This window comes from Vicia villosa, linkage group LG6 (assembly GCF_029867415.1).
Source record: "Vicia villosa cultivar HV-30 ecotype Madison, WI linkage group LG6, Vvil1.0, whole genome shotgun sequence".
NCBI classification, from domain to species: domain Eukaryota; kingdom Viridiplantae; phylum Streptophyta; class Magnoliopsida; order Fabales; family Fabaceae; genus Vicia; species Vicia villosa.
The window spans coordinates 10,020,667-10,036,583 of record NC_081185.1 but is presented as its reverse complement, the minus strand read 5'-3'; the positions used below and the strand labels follow the sequence as shown (position 1 = coordinate 10,036,583).

General features: G+C 34.9%; 2 protein-coding genes across 2 annotated transcripts; both read left to right on the top strand.

The window, feature by feature from the left end:
- The first annotated feature begins 331 nt into the window (after nucleotides 1–331).
- LOC131613179 (UDP-glycosyltransferase 83A1-like) lies at nucleotides 332–844 on the top strand. Its single transcript, XM_058884871.1, has one exon. It carries the CDS (start codon nucleotides 332–334, stop codon nucleotides 842–844), a length of 513 nt encoding a protein of 170 aa, XP_058740854.1.
- A 4,395-nt stretch (nucleotides 845–5,239) lies between these two features.
- LOC131608875 (UDP-glycosyltransferase 83A1-like) lies at nucleotides 5,240–7,375 on the top strand. The gene is made up of 2 exons (XM_058880457.1): nucleotides 5,240–5,804; nucleotides 6,430–7,375. The coding sequence occupies exons 1-2, from the start codon at nucleotides 5,318–5,320 to the stop codon at nucleotides 7,272–7,274; spliced, it is 1,332 nt and encodes a 443-aa protein (XP_058736440.1). The 5' UTR covers nucleotides 5,240–5,317; the 3' UTR covers nucleotides 7,275–7,375.
- The last annotated feature ends 8,542 nt before the right edge of the window (nucleotides 7,376–15,917 follow it).

Genomic DNA, 15,917 nt, shown 5'->3' with positions numbered 1-15,917 from the left:
CGTTTTTAGGAAAAAGGGTGTATATTATAACCAGATAATACAAAAGTGACATTTTATTTACAAAATTGCCACCAAAATTCTCATTTACACCCGTTTTTAGTAAATCGGGTGTAAATTTTAAAATTATATTGTTTTATTTGTACTAGTGACTACTCATGAAATTGAGCCGGGTGTTTTCTCCATATCACAAAAATTTCTACCAATTGGTCCATTGATCGAAAGTAACAACAACAAAAGTTCATTGTGGCAAGAAGACACAACATGTTTAGATTGGTTAGACAAACAAAAACCTCAATCTGTCATATATGTTTCTTTTGGTAGTTTAATAGTAATGGATCAAAACCAATTTAATGAATTAGCTCTAGCACTTGATCTCCTTGACAAGCCTTTTCTATGGGTTGTTCGTCCTAGTAATGACAACAAGGTAAACTATACATACCCTAATGATTTTCATGGAAGTAAAGGTAAAATTGTTGGTTGGGCACCACAAAGAAAAACTTTGAACCATTCATCCATTGCTTGTTTTATAAGTCATTGTGGTTGGAATTCTACCATTGAAGGGGTACATGCTGGTGTACCTTTTTTATGTTGGCCATTTTTTACTGATCAGTTTCTTAATAAGTCTTATATTTGTGATGTGTGGAAGATTGGACTTGAATTAGAGAAGGATGATAAGGGTTTTATATCAAGGCAAGAGATAAGTAAGAAGGTGGATCAAGTAGTTGGTGATGATGATATAAAAGAAATGTGTTTGAAAATTCAAAAAATGACAATTAATAGTATAATTGAAGGTGGCCAATCATCAAATAATCTTCAAAAGTTTATTAGTTGGGTAAATAATTAATGTTTTTATAATACTTTTCTTTTCATTAGAAAGAGTGGTGTTCTCTCTTTATGATAGTTAAACATAATAAATAATATTATCAGTTGACATTTATTTATGTTAGATAGTATGTAATAGACTTTTTTATAATGGGTTTAAATTTAATTTCCTCTATTTATACTTTATTATATGTTTTCAATTTTCTTTATTTTCAATGATATTCACATTATTGAAATCTTAGTCATTATTCTGCTTTAGTTAATTATCGTTAAGGTCCACATGCTATAAAAGTATAAAAAGACGAAGAATTAGAAAAATCTATAATACCCAATATTAAAGAAAAGGTGATGTGAAATGAGGAAGATAACATAAAGAAAAAAGGTATCTAACTCTAAGATTTAAACTGATTATCCTAGCCAAGATACAACCTGAAAAGTCCTCAAATGTTTGTGTTTAAAGATGATTTAATTAATTTTGTAGATAATTTATAAATTCACTATTTTTTACTTTTGTATGTTGATTTAGTGAACACCGTTGCAATTGAGTGCATAATGGTGAGTAGAGAGACAAGTTGAGTACTGGTGATTGAGGAACTAATCTGACTTAGTTAAAGTAAAAGATAATACACACTTCTCGATTAGGAAAAGCAAGTGACACTCATGTGGTAAGGTTTGTAATTTATTGCCGACGAAGTTTCAGTGTGAATACAAGTTACTTGAGGACAACCAATAATTCAAGTTTGGGGTTGTGATGACGGACTATCAGTACACTTCATTTAGCAATAAAAATCATTGAGTTCTGACATAAATTGAGCAAGTTAGAAGCATTTAAGTGGAAAACACTGGAAAAAGCATTTCTGATTAGAGAAAAGCACTTAGTGTTGAAAATTAGAGAAAAAGAGACAAAAGCACGCTGCTCACCATTAAAATTCACACGCCCATTTTACTTGCCAACACACCCACGTTGCAAGCTAATGTGCCCACGCCATAAAGTAACGTGTCCGCGTTGGAGTGACGATGACGCAACATATAACACCCTATTCAAATATTTAGTCATTTGTATTAAAATTTTATAATGGAGATTGATTGTGATTGGGTTAAGGGCACTGGTGCCTGGATATAGCATGAGTTTTAGTGGTTAACTGATTATTGGGGCTAGAGTTAAAATAATATAATAATAAAGAGATATTAGTAATACATAATATGAGTTATTATTATTATTAATATTATTATTATTGTTGTTCATATTATTATTAATTATAATTATTAGTATTATTGGGATAATTAATCTAATAATTGGAATAATAAGGGATTATGGAATATAGGGGGGGGGGTAATAGAGAATTAGAAAACACTTTTCACGTAAAAAGAGAAAGATGAGAGCTAGGGAAAACAAGGGGAAACAAGCAACTCCACCATTAACAAGAAGAATCAAGCTTGGAATTGGATTCATCTAATGGTTTTGAACATGAGAGGGTAGTGAGGGTTCATTCCCCTCTAAGGATTATTTGTGTTCTTAATGTTTGCCTTGAAATTAAATATGCATGTGTGTGATTTGTTGTGTGAATTTGTAATTGAGACTATGTGTGTGATTATAGTGATGATAAATCCATGAATATGATGAATTGTTGCTATGAAAAATCTGTTTTGATGAGTTCTTGATGAACAATGTGTTGGTGATGAAATATGAGATTGTGGGCATATCAATTGATGTAAAAATTATGGTTTTTTGATAGATAGATAATGTATAATAATTGTATAATGATTGAAACTAGATTGGAGACTGTTTTGCATCGATTTTAGGAGCTCTGAAGTGCTCCAATGGGGGAAAAATCACACAAATGCGAGACTGTTAAGAATTTGGAAAATTTGTCTCAGACTGCCCATACGCTTATAGGAGGGGACCATACGCGTATGAGGGGGCATCCCAAGGGCTGAAGCGTGGCGTACGTACCCTGTCCCAGGGCTTAAAACACATTATGATGTTACGCGTATAGGAGGGAGAGGGATACACGTAACTGGGCTGTTACGCGTATGGGGATCTGCTGGATCCCCATGTTGAACAGGGCTTCTGCCCATACGCGTATGGTAGGGAGTCATACGCATTTTCCCTTTTGTGATAAGTCTTGAGGGGAAATCCACTTCTAGTCATACGTGTATGGGGTGGGGTCATACGCGTACGAGTCTGGCGCACCTGGTTCCAGACACATATGGTACGGGAAGGGGTGGGCGTGTGGAGAAGGCCATACACGTATGGGGAAGTGCCATACGCGTATGAGCCTACTGTATGGGTTTTCCATATTTTTGCGATTTCTTTCCCGATTTCGCATGCAGCATAATTTCCAATGATCCCGGAGAGTAAAAATGACTTAGATATTTAGAGAATAATTTAGGTCTGTGTTGAATAAATAAAATATGCGAGTCTTACGTGAACTTAGAGTTCATGTGAGGCTTGTATGCTAATATTGTGGAATCCTTAATTGATGTGTATTCTGGTATGAATGATGTAATTTTAGGAGAGAGTTACAGTGAGTATGTAGCTCACGTGTGATCAATGTGGATCGTGTTATGTACAACATTATACCGAATTGTGCATATTTGTATGTCATGCATCATCATGTCGTGTTATGTGGAGATGAGCCTGCGTGTGAATCCATGACGGGTGCCCAGTCTTACCCGGACTCCTTGTGGGTGTCGAGTGGAGATAAGTCTTAGTTTAGGGGAATATGCATGGCTTATCCGGATTTCGACGGGAATTAGGTTCGTATAAATGAACCATATTGGTTGTGTTGGTACCGCATGCATGGAGTCGTGATAGTAAGTCACATCACATACATTGATGATTGTGGATTGTGTACAATTAAGGTACATTATATTGTGATGATATTTGTGTGTGATGAGAATTGCCATTGTTGTGGTTGTTTGTGATTATTACTCCTTAGCATGTGATTTAAACCGTTTAATTATTTGAATGATTTCTCACCCATTTTTCCTATTATTGTGTTTGTGCTCCTTGTGGAGTACAGATGATCGAGTACCTGAGTAGTCTCTGGATGCTTCTGTTGCATTTGATCGAGTCTTAGGAGTCATCTTTTACGTAACACCAGGAAGACAAGAATTTATTAGATTCTGTTTTAGATTTGATTTTGTTACGCATTATGTCCTGATTTTAACATTGGAAGTTGTTGTGATAAGGCCCGAGTGCCATGAATTAGTTTAAATTCGGTATTCCGCTGCATGTTTTATAACAAAATGTTATATGAAAAGATTTTTATGTCATGAGTTTTAAGGGATGTGGCATCCTGCTTTACTATTTTCCTATTAAGTTTATAAGTATTTTTAATAAATAAATAACGGGGAAAGTAGGGTGTTACACAACGCGTCCGCGTTAAAAGGAAGTGTGGTCGCGTTGCAGATTTTCTCTGACACGCTTTTTTGACTGTTTTACAAAGGAAAGAGAGAAAAAGAATATTTTAGGTGTTTGATTACCAAGACCTGAAAGTAACATTTTGCTGCGATTTTAGAACTTTTGAAGACCATTGAAGCCTATTGAGAGCTCTTTCTTCAGTAATTTTTACGCTCTTCTCATCTAAACTATTAATATTGAATTAATTCAACATGAGTAGGTAGATTTCCCCTGGGTTAGGTTTTATTTGATGATGAACCTATTTTTGCTTGATTAGGACAATCATATATGATTGGATGATGTTAATGTAATTGCTTTGAATCTATATTATTATCCGATTATTGATTGTGCATATTGTCTTCTGTTTGTTATGGGATTTAAATTGATCTTGATAATAGTGACTATTGGCCCTAGGTTGTTGAATTCTCTAATTGACTAGGAATAGTACGAATAGGAATTGTGACCTAGAGATTAACGAACTTTATTGCCATCTCTAACGTGACAATTGGCCCGAGGGATCGGAGAGTTGACGTCACAATATCTTCAAAATTAGGCAGCAAACATTGAACTTAATATTTCTATTTTTCAAACAATCCAAAGAATGTTAACAATTGCAATTAAGACGAGGAGCAAATCAACGGGCATACTTAAGGTAGCCAATTCCAATACCTTTGAATGGAGGAGCAATTCAACAAAATATGGAGGGGCAAAAGCAAAACCAAAAAGTGTAGGATGTCAATTTATTTGTTCAAAATTTCAAATAAAAATACAAACTAGTTAAGTAGTGTATCATCAAATTTAAATGAAAGACGAAACCAAAATCAAAACAACTTTTCAAAATAGTATTAGATTTTGCTAAGCCATGATGCAATCAAAATTAATTTTCATAGTTAGAAAAATTTAAGTATTTGACATTTCCAAATCCACCAACCATGACTTTAGTTTATTTGTGCGTAGATTTTTCAGAGTAGATCTATTTAAAACACTTCCCACACCACTATAAAATGAATACAAAGCACAAATTAATTTTTCACCCAAACAATTCTTCAATTCTTCCCATAATATAATTATTTTCTAACCATTCAAAAAATGAACACATTGCCACATTTTCTTGTTATACCATTTCCAATTCAAGGACATGTTAACCCTCTCATGCAACTCTCACAAGTTCTAACCAAACATGGTTGCAAGGTCACATTTCTACACACCGAGTTCAACCATAACCGATCGAAAACCGGTGGTTCCGCTTCCGGGCTAGACAAGATAAATGTGGTGACACTTCCAGATGGTTTGGAACATGAAGATGATAGTAGTGATATAAAGAAAATTATGTTATCAGTTAAAAGTACCATGCCTAGTAGACTTCCAAAGCTTATAGAAGATGTTAATGCTTTGGATGTTAATAAAAACAATAAGATCAATTGTATTATTGTTACATTTAATATGAGTTGGGCCTTGGAAGTGGGACACAAATTGGGAATCAAAGGGGCTTTGTTTCATCCAGCTTCTGCTACTTGTTTGGCTTGTGGTGTATGCATACCTAAGCTTATTGAGGATGGGATTATTGACTCTGAAGGTAATCATTATTCACTTTTTTTTTTTAAAGTACAATAGTAATTTTTACATTCAATAACTTAAATATTTATTATTAAAATTTTAACATAATGAAAAATTATTTAAACAGATTATTAAATATTTTTAAAAACAATATGTAATATTAGAAAAATAACTTTTTCTTAAAAAAGCAGAAACAAATGAACCAATATAGTTTTTTCTTATTTTATAAATGAAAACTTATTATTGAAAAAATTAAAGAATTACATATGAAAATATAAATATAAAATATAAAATTATTTTTATTAAATAATTTAATATATAAAAAATATATAAAAATATTAAAGTAATATTATATAAACAAAAGTTTAATATGAATTTAAAATAAAATACTTAATATTATTTTTTAAGCTACACAATTTTTTAATTAAAGTTAAAAACAAACTAAGGGGAACAAATTGGGCTTAATTCTTGAAGCATAAAGTTGTTCCACAAAGTTTTGGGAATCATTCCAAAGAGACACACATGACAAAAAAATTTCTTAAGCTCATTATGTTAATGATACTTAATCTCATGAATTTTTAATTAATTTCTAGCTCAAGTAGAATTTGACACCAAATATTCATGGTCTCATTTATATATTGTAGGAAATCCTACCAAAGAAATTCAAATCTCTCCCGATATACCTATGATGGACGCAACAAATATTCCATGGCATGGCCTAGACAAGATTTTCTTTGATCATATTCTGCAAGAGATACAAACTATAAACCTAGCTGAATGGTGGCTTTGCAACACTACTCATGAACTTGAGCCAGGTGTTTTTTCCATATCACAAAAATTTCTACCAATTGGTCCATTGATCGAAAGTAACAACAACAAAAATTCATTGTGGCAAGAAGACACAACATGTTTAGATTGGTTAGACAAACAAAAACCTCAATCTGTCATATATGTTTCTTTTGGTAGTTTAGTAGTAATGGACCAAAACCAATTTAATGAACTAGCCCTAGGACTTGATCTTCTTGACAAGCCTTTTCTTTGGGTTGTTCGTCCTAGTAACGACAACAAGGTAAACTATACATACCCTAATGATTTTCATGGAAGTAAAGGTAAAATTGTTGGTTGGGCACCACAAAGAAAAATATTGAACCATTCATCCATTGCTTGCTTTATAAGTCATTGTGGTTGGAATTCTACCATAGAAGGTGTACATGCTGGTGTACCTTTTTTGTGTTGGCCATTTTTGACTGATCAGTTTCTTAATAAGTCTTATATTTGTGATGTGTGGAAGATTGGACTTGAATTAGAGAAGGATGATAATGGGTTTATATCAAGGCAAGAGATAAGTAAGAAAGTGGACCAAGTAGTTGGTGATGATGATATAAAGGAAATGTGTTTGAAAATTCAAAAAATGATAATTAATAGTATAGTTGAAGGTGGCCAGTCATCAAATAATCTTCAAAAGTTTATTAGTTGGACAAATAATTAATGTTCTTATGATGTTTTTATTTTGTTTAGAAAGAGTGATGTTCTCTTATGATGGTGAAACATAATGAATAATATTATCAGTTGACATTTATTTAAGTTAAGTAGTATGTAATAAACATTTTTTATAATTGGTTTAAAGTTAATGTTCTTATTTTCATGTATTAAAAAAAATGGAGCCCAACTGTACTATAATCAATATAAAGTAGCCCCTCAACTCTCTATCTTTTATGTTGGAGGGAGGAATAGGTAGATCTTATCATTACACTCAGCATGCTATCAATCATGATAAAAAATGCTCAAGGAATTAGAATGAAAAACTGGACTAGTTTTCTCTCTGCTTTTCTTCTGACATGTATATCTGTGATATATCTACCACCTTTTCAATATCACACATGTATATTCAGGGACGGATTCAGAAAATTTACGTTGTGGGGGTCAAATAAATTCTCATTCAAAAATAATTTTATGTCTATTATTCTAAAGTAAATATTTTATGTTTTGAATTTATATAAAATTGAATAAATTAATAGTAAAGAAGAATAACTTATTCATATTATTATTTTTTCTTTCATTCATAATTTTTTTAAATAATTTGTGAAAAATAAAAAATATAGCAAATGAGCATTAAGAGATAAAACATTAAACATATAAAGATAAAATGATAAGAGAGGTATATGCAGTATATTTATAGTTGTTTTTATCAAATTAAAATATATGCATAATTTAAAAGATTTTGAAATTTAAGTGGGGGCCTTTGACTACTCAAGCCTGTTAGAACAAGATTTGTTCTGATCAATTATCTTAGTTTTGATGATAACAATAATATGAATTTTGCTTAAGATAATATGGTACTCTAATCCAATGCAATTTCCCTTTCAGGAAATATATATAAAGAGTATGCATAATTCAGCGCTCAGAAGCTTTGTCTCAAATGGTTCAGCATGCAACATCAGAACATGGTCTGGCAAGACATCAGAAGATGGTCGAAGCAGAATCAGAACATGGGTCTATGGAAGCATCAGAAGAACAAGAGAACAGAAGCACTGAAGTTCTGATGGTATCACGCTCAGAAGCACTTCAAGGTCAGAAGATCAGAAGATGCTTTGCACCAAGCTGTTTGACTCTGATGATATTCAAACGTTGTATTCATAAACATCAGATCAGAAGAAAGTACAAGTGGCAAGCTACGCTGACTGACAAAAGGAACGTTAAAAGCTACTAAAGGTTACGTCAGTAGACACAGCGTGAACAAGGCTCGAGGTAGTTGACAAAAGCGTATAACATTAAATGCGATGCTGTACGGAACACGCAAAGCATTAAATGCACTCAACGGTCATCTTCTCCAACGCCTATAAATATGAAGTTCTGATGAGAAGCAAGGTTAACGATTCTGCACCAAAACAACTCATATTAAACTTGCTGAAACGCTGTTCAAATTCAAAGCTCAGAATCTTCATCTTCATCAAAGCTCACTACATTGCTGTTGTAATATATTAGTGAGATTAAGCTTAAACGATTAAGAGAAATATCACAGTTTGTGATTATAGCTTTCAAGAAGCATTTGTAATACTCTTAGAATTGATTACATTAAGTTGTAAGGAACTAGAGTGATCGTGTGGATCAGAATACTCTAGGAAGTCTTAGAGGTTATCTAAGCAGGTTGTAACTAGAGTGATCGTGTGGATCAGTATACTCTAGAAAAGTCTTAGAGGGTATCTAAGCAGTTGTTCCTGGAGTGATCAGTGTGTGATCAGAAGACTCTGGAAGACTTAGTTGCTGACTAAGTGGAAAACCATTGTAATCCGTGCGATTAGTGGATTAAATCCTCAGTTGAGGTAAATCATCTCTGCGGGGGTGGACTGGAGTAGTTTAGTTAACAACGAACCAGGATAAAAATAACTGTGCAATTTATTTTTATCTGTCAAGTTTTTAAAGAAACACTTATTCAAACCCCCCCCTTTCTAAGTGTTTTTCTATCCTTCAATTGGTATCAGAGCGCCGGTTCTAAGGTGCAAGCACTTAACCGTGTTTAGAAAAGATTCAGGAAGAGAAAAACGCTTCAGTAAAAGATGGTTGATGAAAGTGAAAAGTCTACACCTGCATCTACATCTGGCTCTGCTGAGCAATACAACGGTAACAATGGTTATACTAGACCGCCGGTATTTGATGGTGAAAACTTTGAATACTGGAAAGATAAACTGGAAAGTTACTTTCTTGGTCTAGATGGTGATCTATGGGATCTTCTGATGGATGGTTACAAACATCCAGTGAATGCCAGAGGCGTAAAGCTGACAAGGCAAGAAATGAATGATGATCAGAAAAAGCTTTTCAGGAATCATCATAAATGCAGAACTGTTTTGCTGAATGCTATCTCTCATGCTGAGTATGAGAAGATATCTAACAGGGAAACGGCCTATGACATATATGAGTCCTTGAAAATGACTCATGAAGGAAATGCTCAAGTCAAGGAGACTAAAGCTCTAGCTTTAATCCAGAAGTATGAAGCCTTCAAGATGGAGGATGATGAAGACATTGAAAAGATGTTTTCAAGATTTCAAACTCTTACTGCTGGATTGAGAGTTCTTGACAAGGGATACACCAAGGCTGATCACGTAAAGAAGATCATCAGAAGCTTACCCAGAAGATGGGGTCCTATGGTGACTGCATTCAAGATTGCAAAGAATCTGAATGAAGTTTCTCTGGAAGAGCTTATCAGTGCCTTGAGAAGTCATGAAATAGAGCTGGACGCAAATGAGCCTCAAAAGAAAGGTAAGTCTATTGCATTAAAATCAAATATCAAGAAATGCACTAACGCTTTTCAGGCTAGAGAAGAAGATCCTGAAGAATCAGAATCTGAAGAAGAAGATGAACTGTCCTTGATCTCCAGAAGGCTAAATTAACTCTGGAAGACCAAGCAAAGGAAGTTCAGAGGCTTCAGAAGTTCAAAGAAATTTGAACGTGGAGAATCTTCTGATGACAGAAGATTTGACAAGAAGAAGGTCATGTGCTATGAATGCAATGAGCCTGGACACTTCAAGAATGAATGTCCAAATCTTCAGAAGGAAAATCCCAAGAAGAAGTTTCATAAGAAAAAAGGTCTTATGGCAACCTGGGATGAGTCAGAAGATGATTCAGACCCGGAAGATGAGCAGGCCAACTGTGCGCTGATGGCGACAGAAGATGACGGATCAGAATCTACATCAGAATCAGATTCTGAAGAGGTATTTTCTGAACTTACTAGAGATGAGTTAGTTTCCGGTCTAACTGAACTTCTGGAACTCAAGTCTCAGATCAGTCTCAAATACAAGAAGCTGAAAAAGCTATTTGAATTTGAGACAAAGAAGCTTGAGTTGGAGAATTCTGAATTAAAAGAAAAACTTTTAAAATTATCCAATAATGTTGGATCTCCTTCTGATTCAGAAAAATCCACTCCTAGTCTAAACCATATTCTGAAAGAATATGATTTAAGTTTCAGGAAGTTATTATCTAGAAGTATTGGCAGAAGTCAGCTAGCTTCTATGATATATGCTGTGTCTGGAAACAAAAGAGTTGGCATTGGTTTTGAGGGTGAAACCCCATACAAACTTGAACCTGTTGATGAAATGAAATTCACATACAAGCCATTGTATGATCAGTTCAAGTATGGCCACTTCCATGATATTAGGCACACTTCACATGCTCAAAGTTTTCACATAACACACACTAAGAAGCATGTGACACAACCTAGGAAATATCATGAAACTCACATTAAAAATTATCATGCTGTTCCTTCTATTGCTTACAATGTTAAACCCAAGTTCAATCAGAACTTGAGAAAATCTAACAAGAAAGGACCCAAGAAAATGTGGGTACCTAAGGATAAGATTATTCCTATTGCAGATATCCTTGACTGCAAAAAGGACAAAGCACAACATGTCATGGTACCTGGACTCTGGATGCTCACGACACATGACAGGAAGAAGGTCTATGTTCCAAGACCTGGTGCTTAAGTCTGGAGGAGTAGTCAAGTTTGGAGGAGATCAGAAGGGCAAGATAATTGGCTCTGGAACTATAAAGTCTGGTAACTCTCCTTCCATTTCTAATGTACTTCTTGTAGAAGGATTAACACATAACCTCTTATCTATCAGTCAATTGAGTGACAATGGTTATGATATAATCTTTAATCAAGAGTCTTGCAAGGCTGTAAATCAGAAGGATGGCTCAATCCTATTTACAGGCAAGAGGAAGAACAACATTTATAAGACAGATCTGCAAGATCTTATGAGTCAGAAGGTGACTTGTCTTATGTCTGTTTCTGAAGAGCAGTGGGTCTGGCACAGAAGATTAGGTCATGCTAGTTTGAGAAAGATTTCTCAGATTAACAAACTGAATCTGGTCAGAGGACTCCCTAATCTGAAATTCAAATCGGATGCTCTTTGTGAAGCATGTCAGAAGGGCAAGTTCTCCAAACCTGCATTCAAGTCCAAGAATGTTGTCTCTACCTTAAGGCCATTAGAACTCTTGCACATTGATCTGTTTGGCTCAGTCAAAACAGCATCTGTCAGAGGGAAGAATAGAAAGCCCAACATTTCATATTTCCATCCTTTTGGATGTGTATGCTTTATTCTGAACACTAAAGATCATCTTGGTAAGTTTGATTCCAAAGCACAAAAATGTTTCCTTCTTGGATATTCTGAACGCTCAAAAGGCTACAGAGTATACAATACTGAAACATTGATTGTAGAAGAATCAATCAATATCAGGTTTGATGATAAGCTTGGTTCTGAAAAACCAAAGTAGTTTGATAATTTTGCAGATTGTGATATTGATATATCAGAAGTTGTTGAGCCAAGAAGCAACGCATCAGAAGCAGAGCTTCTCAGAAGCAAAGAATCTGAAGATCAAGTATCAGCTTCTCTGGAGAATCTAAGCATTTCTGAAGAACCATCTGTCAGAAGATCATCCAGACTCATCTCTGGTCATTCAGAAGATGTCATTCTTGGAAAGAAGGATGATCCAATCAGAACAAGAGCATTCCTTAAGAACAATGCAGACTGTCAATTAGGTCTTGTATCTTTGATCGAGCCAACTTCTGTTGATCATGCTCTAGAAGATCCAGACTGGATAATTGCTATGCAAGAAGAACTGAATCAGTTTACAAGGAATGATGTTTGGGATCTTGTTCCTAGACCAGATGGATTCAATATAATCGGTACAAAATGGGTCTTCAGAAACAAGCTCAGTGAGAAAGGTGAAGTGGTAAGGAACAAAGCCAGACTGGTGGCTCAGGGTTATAGTCAGCAAGAAGGGATTGACTATACAGAAACCTTTGCACCAGTGGCCAGGTTAGAATCTATTCGTCTATTAATTTCATTTGCCACTCAACATAACATCACTCTCTATCAGATGGATGTTAAGAGTGCCTTCTTAAATGGTTATATAGATGAAGAAGTTTATGTCCATCAACCTCCTGGTTTTGAAGACTCTATGTCTCCTAATCATGTTTTTAAACTAAAGAAATCATTGTATGGATTGAAACAGGCTCCCAGAGCTTGGTATGAACGCTTAAGTTCTTTCCTTCGGGATAATGGTTTCACTAGAGGAAAAGTGGACACTACTCTCTTTTGTAAAACCTTTAAAAGGGATATTTTAATTTGTCAAATATATGTAGATGATATTATTTTTGGAACATCTAATGCTACACTTGGAAAGGAGTTTGCTGAGTCTATGCAGGATGAGTTTGAAATGAGCATGATGGGAGAACTCAAGTATTTCCTTGGAATACAAATAAATCAAACATCAGAAGGAACGTATGTTCACCAAACCAAGTATGTGAAGGAACTTCTGAAGAAGTTTAATCTTCTAGACTGCAAAGAAGCCAAAACTCCTATGCATCCAACATGCATCCTAGGTAAGGATGAGGTAAGTAAGAAGGTAGATCAGAAGTTATACAGAGGTATGATTGGATCTCTTCTATATTTGACTGCTTCTAGACCTGACATTCTGTTCAGTGTTTGTTTGTGTGCTAGATTCCAATCAGATCCTAGAGAATCTCATTTAACTGCTGTTAAGAGAATTCTAAGGTATCTGAAAGGTACTACTAATGTTGGCTTAGTTTACAGAAAATCTAAAGAATACAACTTAGTAGGATTCTGCGATGCTGACTATGCTGGAGACAGAATTGAAAGAAAGAGTACTTCAGGAAGTTGCCAATTTCTTGGAAGTCATTTGATCTCCTGGTATAGCAAGAAGCAAGCAACTATTGCTCTATCAACAACAGAAGCAGAATATGTCGCTGCTGCTGGTTGTAGTACACAGATGCTCTGGATGAAGAGTCAGTTAGAAGATTATCAGATATATGAGAGTAACATTCCTATATTCTGTGATAATACTTCTGCTATATGTTTATCTAAGAATCCTATTCTTCATTCAAAAGCTAAACATATTGAGATTAAACATCATTTCATAAGGGACTATGTTCAGAAGGGTGTTATATCTTTAAACTTTGTGGATACAGACCATCAATGGGCTGACATCTTTACAAAACCCCTGGCTGAAGATAGGTTTAAGTTCATCCTGAAGAACATCAGTATGGATTTATGCCCAGAATGAGAAGATGAGAAGTTCTTACGTATGAGTATCTTCTGAAATGAATGTGATTTTTTTTAATCAGAAGTTCTGATTGAAATCTTTTAGAAATTATGATTCGGTTATTACTAACGTTTCATTGTCTAAGTTGATTCAGAACCTCTTTTAAAGCAAAACAGCTGTAACGTTTTATCTCGGGATGGTAAACCTGTCGTTACTATTCATGGATAAGCGCGCGTGCAGTTGAAGGGACGCCGACCATAGGTAACTGTGCTAGTCACCTCATTTGTCTTTATTATCTCTCCTCATGTCACGTAACATTAAATGCTATTCATCATTCGGTTCATTTTATTTTCTTTTAAATACTCTTCAAACGCTTCTCCTTCCCTCATATTTTTTTTTACACTCTATCTGTGTTCTCTTTCTCTATCTCTTTGCATTCCTCATCAAGTTTTTCTCTCTCTCTTCCGTTTTCGTCTCTTGCTCAAACAAATTTTTTTAAAAAATCCTAGCTCAAACCTAGCGTTCACCCTTAGCCTGTTGAAGATCTATGACTCAAAGGCGACAGATCTCTGCATATCTCGGGATGGCTCTCCTAATACCTCTCAAGTCAGACCTCTTCTTTGTTGATGTTATCAACTTTCACCCAAAGACAAAAGACTTTCTTGAGTTATGGGAAGAGGTTAAGAATGATATTCTTAACTTCTATGTTAAGGGAAAGCCCCGTTTGCAACATTAGCTCTCTGTCTGTGAACTGTCCCTCTCTTCCTCCTTGGTCACTTGGATCTCTCCTACAGTGGAGGTTCTAGTCTGGAAGACAAGAGTCCACAGGGATTCTTGATGGGTTGACACAGAGCGTGTCCTGCTAGGGTGCTGTTTTTAATTTTTGTAGTCATTTCCTCTTGGGATGACTTTTTATGTATTTGCTAGGAATGTTTCTCATCTTGTTAAACATAGGAACCTTTTGTAATATCTTTTGATTATCAATGAAAAGTTTCTTTGCTTTTACATTCCAGTGATTTTATTTGTCGTTTTAATCATCTGAATCTTTTGAAATATTCTTTTTGATGTTATGACAAAAAGGGGGAGAAGATAAATGATAAATGATTTGATTAATCTATCAGTTGCTGGGTAAAGCTCCCACACATTCACTAACAAGAACTGCAAGTTCTATATGGTTTAAGTGTTTTGCAGGTATAAAGAAGTGAAGAGAATCTTCAAAGCAAACACAAGAAGCAAAACCATGGAAACTGAAGCAAGCCGAGTGCTGTCAAGCTTCAGAGATCAGAAGCAAGAAAGTAGAATGAATCAGAAGCAGTGATAATAGAATTTGATCCATATCTCCATATTTGTCTATTTGTTCTGACAAAATTCTATTTGCTCTGATACATTATTTTAGCCTATATGGCTCTAATACATATCATGTGTTCGAATATACATTTTATGTTCTGACTCGTTCATGCTGACTTTTGTCGTTTAGTTTTTGTTCTGTAACATTTCAGGATGTAGAGATGCTCTGATGATGCTCTGGTACATTCAACAATGTTCTGATACAAATCTAGCATGAAGTGATGTTGGTAGAAATTCAAAGCTCTGAAGCTATCCGAGGGAAGCAGAAATTCAAAGCTGCGAATGTTCTAAAGATCCAGAAAACTCAAGTTCTGAAGCTGTCCTAGATGGAAGCAGAAATCAGAAGCTGTGAATGTTCAGAAGATCAAAGAAATTCAAGTTCTGAAGCTGTCCTAGATGGAAGCAGAAATCAGAAGCTGTGAATGTTCAGAAGATCAAAGAAATTCAAGTTCTGAAGCTGTCCTAGATGGAAGCAGGAATCAGAAGCTGTGAGTGTTCTAGGGATCTAAAGAAATTCTAGTTCTGAAGCTGTCCTATGGAAGCAGAAGTCAGAAGCTATGAATTCTCTAAAGACAGAAGCTTATATGATCGTCTCTACCGAAATAATCAGGGAAGTCTTTTATTAAAGTTCTTCGAGTATTTATTTCAGGGGGAGATTATTTATCTCAGGGGGAGATTGTTAATCTCAGGGGGAGACATATTCATATGCTTATGCTATAGCTGTGTA